At 32.2% G+C, this 11,382-nt stretch overlaps 1 protein-coding gene across 1 annotated transcript; it reads left to right on the forward strand.

Annotated features, from left to right (window-relative positions):
* The first annotated feature begins 238 nt into the window (after positions 1 to 238).
* LOC148566694 (stilbene synthase 3-like) lies at positions 239 to 2,271 on the forward strand. Its single transcript, XM_088484076.1, has 2 exons — positions 239 to 503; positions 1,068 to 2,271. The coding sequence occupies exons 1-2, from the start codon at positions 326 to 328 to the stop codon at positions 2,057 to 2,059; spliced, it is 1,170 nt and encodes a 389-aa protein (XP_088340202.1). The 5' UTR covers positions 239 to 325; the 3' UTR covers positions 2,060 to 2,271.
* Positions 2,272 to 11,382: the final 9,111 nt, after the last annotated feature.

Below are 11,382 nucleotides of genomic sequence, written 5' to 3' on the forward strand. Positions count from 1 at the left end.
AATAACACTAAAACTACACAATATGTAAGTAACATGTTACATGCACAATTAATCAATCAAAGTCAAAGCAAAAGAATACTTCGTTTTTGAAGTTAACTAATTAAATAATAATCATTGTCACCATTACGACACTTTGAGTTAGCACGTTTTCAATTGAAAGTTCCAATTCACCCATTTAATTCCACATATGCCCCTACTCATGCATATAAATATTCCCCTTCTCCCTGCCTAAGTCTTCACCAAAATACAAAGCACATAGCTAAAGTTTGCTCTCCCAAACAACATAGCTAAGCTTTGTTGTCCCAAAGAACACAGCTAGGAAAAGATGGTCGCTGTTAGTGAGATCCGCAAGGCTCAAAGGGCAGAAGGCCCTGCAACGGTACTGGCAATTGGCACAGCAAATCCATCAAACTGTGTTGATCAGAGTACATATGCAGATTATTATTTTAGAGTCACCAACAGCGAACACATGACCGATCTTAAGAAGAAGTTTCAACGTATTTGTATGTATTTTTTATTTTTACTTTTGTTTTATTTAATATTTATCAAAGTAAAATTTATTATTTTATTATTATATTAATTAATACACAATATATAACATATCATACCAAACAGTAAAAAAAAAAATTTTAGTAAAGATAAAAAAGTGAAATTGTCATGCATATTAGTTTCATTAAAAATATCAATAAACTTGTACAACGTATTGGGTAAACTCTAATAATATTTTAAACTCTCATTTTATTATTTCACCATAAAGGATTTAGGGAGAAATGAGAATTATTAGCTATTCAAATACAAGGTAAACGTAAAGAAAAAATTTTGTCCATCGTCAAATATTTTCATAAATTTAAACACTGATAATTAAAACAATGAAAAATATAAACCAACTTATATCCTATAAAAATTGGGTTAGTTTAACAAAATTATATACAAATGAAAATTTACATATTTTACGGTCACCATTTAAATTTTCATAATTAGAAATAATAACTTGTTCAGTACATATATTTACCATTTTTGAAACTTCATCAAGGATATTGATAGATGTGAATTACATATTATTACAGGTGAGAGAACACAGATCAAGAACAGACATATGTATTTAACAGAAGAGATACTGAAGGAGAACCCCAATATGTGCGCATACAAGGCACCGTCGTTGGATGCAAGGGAAGACATGATGATCAGAGAGGTACCAAGAGTTGGAAAAGAGGCTGCAACCAAGGCCATCAAGGAATGGGGTCAGCCAATGTCTAAGATCACACATTTGATTTTCTGCACCACCAGCGGTGTTGCGTTGCCTGGCGTTGATTACGAACTCATCGTACTCTTAGGGCTCGACCCAAGCGTCAAGAGGTACATGATGTACCACCAAGGCTGCTTCGCTGGTGGCACTGTCCTTCGTTTGGCTAAGGATTTAGCTGAAAACAACAAGGATGCTCGTGTGCTTATTGTTTGTTCTGAAAATACTTCAGTCACTTTTCGTGGTCCTAGTGAGACAGACATGGATAGTCTTGTAGGGCAAGCATTGTTTGCCGATGGAGCTGCTGCAATTATCATTGGTTCTGATCCTGTTCCAGAGGTTGAGAATCCTCTCTTTGAGATTGTTTCAACTGATCAACAACTTGTCCCTGGCAGCCATGGAGCCATCGGTGGTCTCCTTCGTGAAGTTGGACTTACATTCTATCTTAACAAGAGTGTTCCGGATATTATTTCACAAAATATCAATGATGCACTCAGTAAAGCTTTTGATCCACTGGGTATATCTGATTATAACTCAATATTTTGGATTGCACATCCTGGTGGACGTGCAATTTTGGACCAGGTTGAAGAGAAGGTGAACTTGAAGCCAGAGAAGATGAAAGCCACTAGAGATGTGCTTAGCAATTATGGTAACATGTCAAGTGCGTGTGTGTTCTTCATTATGGATTTGATGAGAAAGAAGTCACTTGAAACTGGACTTAAAACCACCGGAGAAGGACTTGATTGGGGTGTGCTTTTTGGTTTTGGTCCTGGTCTCACTATTGAAACCGTTGTTCTCCGCAGCATATCCATATAATGCGCTTAATTATATATCTCTGCATATATGCAATTATGTTATTTTTTAATAATTTTTTTTACTCTAAAATAAGGTTCTAAATGGCTCATATTCTTAGATGAGTGAAAAATTAGACAAAGGTGTCTAAAGTTACTTCTTTATGCGAAGATTCAATATCAAAATTTGTAATTGTTATTAAAAAATATATCAAATTCTTTTCAATTGATGAGCAACATGACACATACCAATATTTGGGTTGTAATTTTATCTAAAAACAACTATAAACACCTTTGTATGAGGTTCCATTAAGATAAAGTTTAAAGTAGTAGGTATGATAGTACAAGGCTTGATGTTGTATTATGCTTGTAAGTTTTTATATTATCGCTCGTGTGTTTGATGCCTCTCATATAATTATCTAATAATGTCATTTTTATTGTCTAATTTTTAATATGTTGTCACTTGTCATACAAGATTGAATATAACAAAATTAATTTTATTGAAAAAGAATACTCATGTTATCTTGTATACTCATGTTATCTTTTATTGATATATAGTTGATTTTGATTTGTTAGATTAGTTTGTTCGTGTTTTATTTTTTATTTTGAGAATTTTGATTCTAATTAATATACTGATTTTTAAGGATTTTTTTATTCTAAATATATGAAAAAAAAAATGTGAGACGTTAATTTCTAAAAAAAAAACACGATGCTAGTTTGTGTGGTAATATAAAAGAAATGGTGAAATGTGTTTTATGGGTAAATATTCACTTTTTTTTTTCCGTAAGATATAGTGTACCTTAACCATCTTTAAACTTCAGCAAAGTCTCCACTCATCAAGAAAAATAGACAGTAATAATAAATATATATTTTATACTATTAGTATTATTATTTCATTACAAGAAAATCACTCATTCAACAACACTTTTTTAAGCTACATTTAAAAAGAGTAGCCTATTCATAGAACTAGAATAAGACCCACGCGATACGTGAGACGGTAAATTAATGATAGTATATAATAAATATTAGAAATTGCTATGTTTTATAGAATTAAATTAAATATGTGTAAACTAAAGTTAAATTTGAAAGGTGTTTTATTTAAAATAATTTGTAGTACAAAAGATTTGGATGTTAGAATTGTACAAATTAATATTTTTATTTGGTGGTTTGATTTTGCATTTGCTTTTGTTGATGGACTTAGTCTTCTTATGTAGTGCTCATCCTCTTTTTTTTTATTGGTTGTTGTTAGAGTTGTTGCTTTCTTCTTTCCGTCGTAGATTCTTGTGAAGGCATATTCTTTATGAATTGTTGAATTGTATGCACTTTCTATTGTGTTATTTGTTCCATCTTTGCATGTATGTTCTTCTTCCGAAGATGTGTCTTGAATTTGTATGATTTTCTTTCTCCTTAATCTCTTGATGGGTATGTGATCTTCGTCCTCATGATATTAGTGTTGGCGAAGTTGGTTCCTATAATCAATGAATAATTTAAATTAGAAATAAAAATGATGTCTTGAATAAGTGAACTTTTTCTAGAGTATTACCTGTTTTATTTGTTGTAATGGGTGTTGAGGTTCAGTGTATTGTTGACAATCTTTTTTGAGATTAAAATCATTTACTTTGACTTCAAATATAAGTGTAAGGTTGCACAAGTTTTTCAATTGGGATGTTGTTTCAATGTCATTATTTTTCTGGAGTGTCATTAGATTTGAAGCAGTTGTGCCCAACACTTTTTTCTTCGCCATCAAATAGTACAAAAATTGTTGTAGCACTTTGATATGAAATAAGTATTGGGTTGGTAACTAATAATTTGATAGATGAGATTATGAAAAGTATATAGGGTTACCTTATTGTTGGATATTGTGATGTTTGATTACATGTGCCACAAATGTAGTTGTCTCATTTTCATCTAATATAATCATTTCTAAGCAAAGAGGTTCCTCTTCGTTTGTGGTTGTTAATGTTTTTTACAGACGAATCACGCAAATTTTGATAAACCAATTGTCTATTTGTTTGGTAATATTGTCCAAGGAATGATACTTCATTAAGTAAGTTTGAGATGTTATGTAGTTTGGAAATAAATTTGTTGTGCTAAATTTGATGTTATTTGAAGGAATAGTGATAACTGATAAGAGACTTATATAAGTAGGTCAAATAGTATGAAATTTGAATATTTGTAACGTAAAATTTATTATGATTAATAATATTATTATGACATTTATAATATAGATGTTTATTATATTTAATGAGTTATTTATAGAAATTAATTATCGGGGGTTATAAACTTAGGGAGCCACTTAGATAAATACGCTAAAAACGTCTTTTTATAAAGATATTTTTTAATAATTAAAATTTAACATATATAATCGATTAAATCATGTTATTTTTATCAAAATTAGGCTAGACAAATTGATCTGACCGAAAAATGGGGAATCAAATCTTGAACTGGTCTAAATTAATATTATTTTTTATAGAAAATAACTACAATACCCTATTATAAAAAATGACTAAAATACTTCTATTATACATATTAATTTTGAGAATCCTAAATATTAGTCCTTTATTTTTCTATCGTAGGGTTAGGATTTACAATTTTTAAAATTATATATATATATATATATATATATATATAATTAGAGTATTTTAATCATTCTCTATAATAAGGATATTGTAGTTATTTTTTATAAAAAAAAATATTAATTTATATCAGTTCAAGATTTGATTCACCATTTTTTTGGTTAAATCAATTTGTTTAGCCTAATTTTGACAAAAATAATATAATTCAATCGATTATATATGTTAAATTTTAATTACTGAAAAACATCTTTAAAAAAAGACGTTTTAAGCGTCTTTATCTGAGTGGCTCCGATAAAGTTATTGTATAGTTTGTTACATTTAATGAGTTTTTTTTTGTATAGTTTATTTTTTTGCTGATTTGGAAATAATAAGTGATTTGGCAAAAATTGTGTTGTTGATTCTAAAATTTTGCCAAGTAAGCGATGTTGCTGACATGGCATTAGTAGGAGGAGAAACATGTCATAAAAGTAATGTGGGTAAACTTATGTATCTACTTTTATATATTAAGAATAGATAGGCTACACTTTATTCTCTGTGGTCTTTTTTTAGAAGAATAGAAAACACAGTTATCACGTCACTTAAAAAGTGTCTCCTTAAATATTAAAAAGATCACTTATAAAGCGTAGCCTTAATTTAATGTTTATGAATATACTTTTTTTTACCAAAAAAGACGCTTTTCAAGAGGAGTCTAATTGTTATGTTTTGGGTACGCTTCATAAACGTTTCATAATATAAGCGCGCTATAATAACAACGAATTTTATTTTCTTTTCACACCCATGCCCTTCTCCTTCGCAGAAAGCTAAGAGAGTGTTCTTTTGCCATTTTCTTTCGTTTTCACCTTCGTCTCATCATCTCTTCTTCATTGTCACTGCTCATCACAGCGCTCACCGGGTAAGCATTCTCTATCTCATTCTCCATTCTCTCTTCTCTCTCATTCTCTAACTCCCCCTCCCTGTTCAGTGTCAAAAAAGTGTGTGCACGCTCTGCTCTCTCGCGACCCCTCCTATTTTAACGAGTAAGCACGTAAACCACCTTTTGAAGGTTGATCCGCTGCTCCGATGAATCTATTGAAGAGTCAAGGTTTTCGATGAGGCGAAGCATCAATCCCTATTGAGCGAGGTAAGCGCCTGATGATGATGATGGTGAACAACAATAGCTAGTGAAGACAGAGAAAGTATGTATCAATTTTCAGTTGGTTCTGTGAAATTTGGGGGGTTTTGGGTTTTGATTTTAGGATTTTTAATTGGGAATTTTTGCTTCTGAATCTATATTGTTTCTTATTTTTAGGATTATAAGTTCTGTTTTGGGTTCTGATTTGCCAAAAATAAATTAAGTCAGGGGATCCATGTATTGGTCCGTCAATTACATTGGGAATATTAGTGCAAAATCGATATATCTGTCTCCATTCATATATAAAATTATAATAATTATTGATAGATAAGTAGATTAAAATTTATATTATTTTAATCTTATAAGAAAGGAATAAAGTATATTTTTGTTTCACTTGATTTTTGGTAACTTCGACAGGGTATCAAATCCAGCTTGTATCAAGATTTCAATTCGAGAAATAAATACGACTCTTCTAAAAAAAAGTGGGCTCAACGCAGGAATTACTAAGCGTTTGTGTCAAAACAAACTGTGTCGAAATACTGGTAGCAAATTGTAGCAAATAAAAGGAAGTACAAAAAAATGTAAGCTTTAAATAAATGAAAGAGTAAAATTAAAATTGAAAGAAAGTAAAATAACAATAAAATATTGAAAGCAAAGAAATAAAAAGAAATGAATTAAAATGAAAAAGAAAGAAAACAAAGGAAAATAAAATAAAAATGAACTTCTGGCACTCACATGCACTTGCACTCCATGATCTTCCGTTGCGTCACTGGGATTGAAAATTTTTGCAGAGTTTGGTGTGATGGTGAAGTATTTTTTATTGAAGTCTCTGAACTCTTGTGAACTTCTCCTATTTATAGACTATGAGAATAGACTTGACCATGAATAATTTTGCCCACGATCTCGCTTCCTCCTTTTTCTCAGGCCACGACCCTGCCTTGACTATAAAGAATCTTGACTCCCAAATTTTGACATTCCACGTATTCTCTTACCTTGGTCTTCAAGTAACTGCTTTTCGACGTTGACATTCTTTGCACTATCTTTCTTCGACTTCAGCTTGATCGTCTCTGCTTCTGTAGTCGAAACAATTGGTAGTCAAAATGTCTTCTGGTAAAAAAAATCTATTTTTAGTACCAACAATTTTATAAATGAATAGAAAGAAAATACCATTTACATCGATACGAGAAGGAACTGTCAATATTTCTTTAAGCAATAATTTCTCTGTTAGGATGGCAAAAAAATCTACTAAAATCAGTATCTGTAGATATTATTTGTGACAAGAAACTAATTGAGAACTCTCGAAATATCTACCGGGATGGGATATAGGTATCCACCCCACAAAGATCTACTAAATTTTTGTGAATAAAAAGTTATCTAATAATTCAATAAGGGTCTTGTAACACCCTAACTATCAAAATGTCACGCTTCCGGCTGCGCCACTCTGATAGTTCAGGTATTACGACGACTCTTATAATATTTAATACTAAAGTATGAGCCTGTTTAAAACTTAGACCGAATTTTTAATTAACATACATTCATACTCACAATATAAAGTACTATACTCACAGAAAATACATACATACATATATATATATATATATATATATATATATATATATATATGTATGTATGTATACATACATATACATACATATTAGTTTACAAGTATCTCATATCAAAATCCTTTCCCTCTTACAAAGCTTGTAAAGTTAAAGGCGAGGAAACATAAATACTAAAACAATACAGAAATATCGTCTAACAGAAAAGAAATAAGCTCTTCTAGTTATATTATATATATTATCACAATGTTTATAGGAAAAACCTCTAACAAAAAATCCTAATGATACCAAAATATTAATTAAGTAATTGCAACTAACATATAACCCAGAATAATGTATCTAAAGTAGGATTCTTTAATTATATCATCGTCCGATCCTTTGGCTGGCGACTGAAGAAGTTCTTGCATTGCTTTCTTGGGGAATAGAGAAATTCAATTGATAAAATCATTTTCAGACTGAGAACACAGTATACTTGAGTTTCCCTGTATCACACAAACCAAGATATTGATACACTTGTAACTAATAACTGCTACAACATCAATTTAAACTCTATATATATATATATATATAAGTGAAAACAAGTCATAGAATCAATTACATTTTGTGACTTTGTTTATGAATCATCGGTGATTGGTTAACATTTGCGATAGCAGAAATATTGTCAACACACTATAGCTAATGCTAATTACAGCTATTTACTAACGAGAATCATGCATGGACAACTTTAACTCTTGTCATTTTCTTTGGTATTCAAAAAACTGAATTATCAAAGTAGTAAGTACTTTCCAGACTTCCACTTTCAAGGAACACAAATCCAAAACTAAATCGTAAGATAAAAAATTGAAACTTGAAAACCTTAGTAGACACTTTTAAATCACAATTTTTAAATACGACATAACAAAAATTGATCTAAAGTCTGAAATAATTCTATTAAAAAAGGTGAACATTCAAAACCTTGATCTTTGATATCTATTGTTACGTTTTTTTTAAAATTATGTGACAAAAATCTATTTTCTAAAAGCACTATTCAAAATTGTTACTATAAATAAAAAATTATTACTATAGACTAGTGTTCTAAAAATCGAACCGGACTAACCGGTTTGATCAGATTAATCAGGAACCGATTCTCTAGTCTATCCGATTGACACAAAAAACCACTTGACAAAAAATAGTGAAAAAACGGTCGAACCGGCAATAAACCGGTGAACTAATCAGTTTTTTAATGCTTTTTATAATTTTAATTAAAAAAAACCTCAAGCTGAGTTACAACGCCGCTAGCCTCGCCGTCTCCTCTTCAACGGTCTCCTCTCGTTGCCAGGTCTTCTCGGGGCTGCTGTTGGCGTCGTCGTCTTTGCCTTCATCGGCGGTGGCCGCTCTGAAGTTGTGTCTCTGTCATTGTGCCATCGCAACCAGAAGTGGTCTCTATAGATCGGTCCTCTTCTCGCCGTTGCGCTCGGAGCTCTTCTCCTTAATTACCATCATGAAGGTCTCCTCGGAGATCTTCTCTTCGCTGTCGCATCTCTCTCCCACGATTATTGCTTACTCACAGTACACTACAAGAAAAACACCCATTCAGGTACACTTGAAAAGTGTAGCCAAAAGTGAAAAAAATGATGCATTAGGCTACGGCTACGCTTTCTGGGCTACGGCTACGCTTTTTGGAGTGATTCCTATTCGGCCGTTGCCTATTCTCAAAGGCTACGCTTTTCTGCACCAAGGGCTACACTTTTGGCGTTTGGAAATAGGGTGCGTTTTTCAAGTGATGCTGTCTAGGACCAAAGGCAACGCTTTTCAGCTTCCATTTTTGCCAGAATAGGCTACGCTTTTCAACACTACTGCATCACCTGTAAAGCGTAGCCACATTGTATACCATGGCTACCATTTATAAGTGTAGCCTTAGGTCCCTCTTTTTTTTATTTTCTGTATATATATATATATATATATATATATATATATATATATATATATATATATATATATATATCGCTCAATAAACGCTTTACTCCAATGAACAGACGAACCGAATCCTTTCTCGATGGGAAAGCTTGACCTTAATAGAGTGGACAGGCTCTGATCCTCGCTTTGCTGTCATTGGGTCACGAACGGGAAAAGAAGAAGGAGTTAGCGCTTTCACCTGGTTTGGTTCAGGAATTGGGTGCTATGGAGAAATAAAAGTAGTTTATCCCGTCTCCTTAAAAGGGGTGGATTGGTTTTCATAGCCCTATTGACCAGGAGAGGAGGCATTACCGCTCTTTGCTTTTCCTTTTAGAGAATCGACTGTGAACTCTGGTCATGGCATGGGAAGCTATCCTTCCTTATTATTTATATATTCTTTCCACGCTCCCTGAGAAGTTATTCTGGTTTTTTATTCTTTAGTAATGCATTGGTGCCTGACCCTTGCAATCCACTTTCATACTTTTACGCATCTCTGAACAAGCAAATCTCAATATATATATATGTATGTATATATAATATTCTAATAATTTTTTGTACAACATAATATTTAGTAATATGATTACATGTATCATTTTACATTCCTAATTAAATGAGTTAAATATTATAAAATAAAAATAAATACATAATAATAAATAATTTCTTTAAATAATAAAAATGATCTTTCAACAAAAAATATATTTATAATGAACCGAAAGCATTAGAATGAACATAATTTTGAATATTTATACATCTCACACTAAATTAAACATACCCACTAAATTAAACATATTCTAAATCAATTATCCATCTCAAAATCTGGCCTAAAGAGCATTTTTCTAGGAGGGACTATTAAAAATCAAGCTGGATGAGCTAGCATTACTGTCATAATCAAGATTCTCCTCTTCTATTGTTCTCACCGGGTGAATAGTGCTTGAACTTCCACCATCAGCCTTTTGAAGATGCTGTATCTTGGTAAGGCCGGTGTCACCGTTTCCCTTTGGTTCATACTGAGTCTTTAACGAGGGAACTTCTAAGCTGGGAAATGTAACTGGAATTAAGGAATTAATGAAGTCATTGCCATTCATCATATACACACAAGAAATAGAAAGAAATGAAATGCAGACTTTCATCGTCAGGGTTGCCATTGTTAGAGGGTAGTAAACTGTTGACAAATTCAGCATTATCAATTCTGGAAGGAAAAGTTCTGGATGAGTTAATGTTGGATCCATCCTTCTTTCTGTGACCTATAAGCTTCATCCTCAGTTTACTTGGGGAAATTATTCCAGTCTGCATAACAAACAACTTAATTAACAAATTAGAAGGAAGGCATCAACGGTGGCTAACTAATTTGAACTCCATAATGAAGAAGACAATGCAAAAGGTAAATTGAAATGGAGCTAAATGACATGAGGTTTGTGAATCCTCTCGTAGTCCATGAATAGAGATGAGATATCTGTGTATGCTTAACAAATGCAACAGCAGTGCAGTTCACTTCAACTTAGCTGCTTCAAGCTTGGTTTGCACAATGAAGGAATGAAGCATAATACACAAGAAACAATGAATCAATCAATGAATTTTTTGCATCAAGTTTCGGTTGCTGTATAAAAGTTGAAGTAGTTTCCAAAACATAATAAAGACTAAAGAACGTAACTACTATTTGACCTGACATGGTAATTATTTTGGTACCTTGTTTTCATAACTTGCTAGGTAGTCACACTTGATATTGTTGGGATGAGGCTCATAAAGATTGAAACGAAGGTTTCCAACATGTAAAACCATATTAAATGGTGCATTCCATTGAGGGGTTGATCCAAGTCTGACATCTGTTCTCCTGATTAAGTCCCCAACTTCTACCTCGACAAATGTTTGTAGGTCCTTGTCATCAAAACTGTCCACCGAGAAATTGGTTGTACCATTTTGAGGCCTCCTAGATCCCCCCCCCCACCCCCCTTGAAGCAACTCCTTGAAAGTTTACTAGCCGAAATCACTCTAATATATATACTGCCACCAACAGCCTTCTTCATCAAATAACCAGCAGGCAAAGTAAAAAGCTTCTTCCACCAGGGTCTTAACCAAGGTGTCAGTAAAAAGCTTTTCCTACAACAATTTAAATTCAAAATAAGCATGATTACATGAAAGGCTTCAAGCTAATATCCATTTACATAGA

Source organism: Arachis ipaensis, chromosome B4 (genome assembly GCF_059453495.1).
Source record: "Arachis ipaensis isolate K30076 ecotype BB chromosome B4, ASM5945349v1, whole genome shotgun sequence".
Classification (NCBI taxonomy): domain Eukaryota; kingdom Viridiplantae; phylum Streptophyta; class Magnoliopsida; order Fabales; family Fabaceae; genus Arachis; species Arachis ipaensis.

What these genes read in the sequence shown, in the direction of transcription:
- LOC148566694 (XM_088484076.1), top strand. Translation starts at nt 326, where the DNA reads ATGGTCGCTGTTAGTGAGATCCGCAAGGCTCAAAGGGCAGAAGGCCCT. An exon ending in GAAGAAGTTTCAACGTATTT is followed by an intron (nt 504 to 1,067) that starts GTATGTATTTTT and finishes ATATTATTACAG; the next exon opens with GTGAGAGAACACAGATCAAG.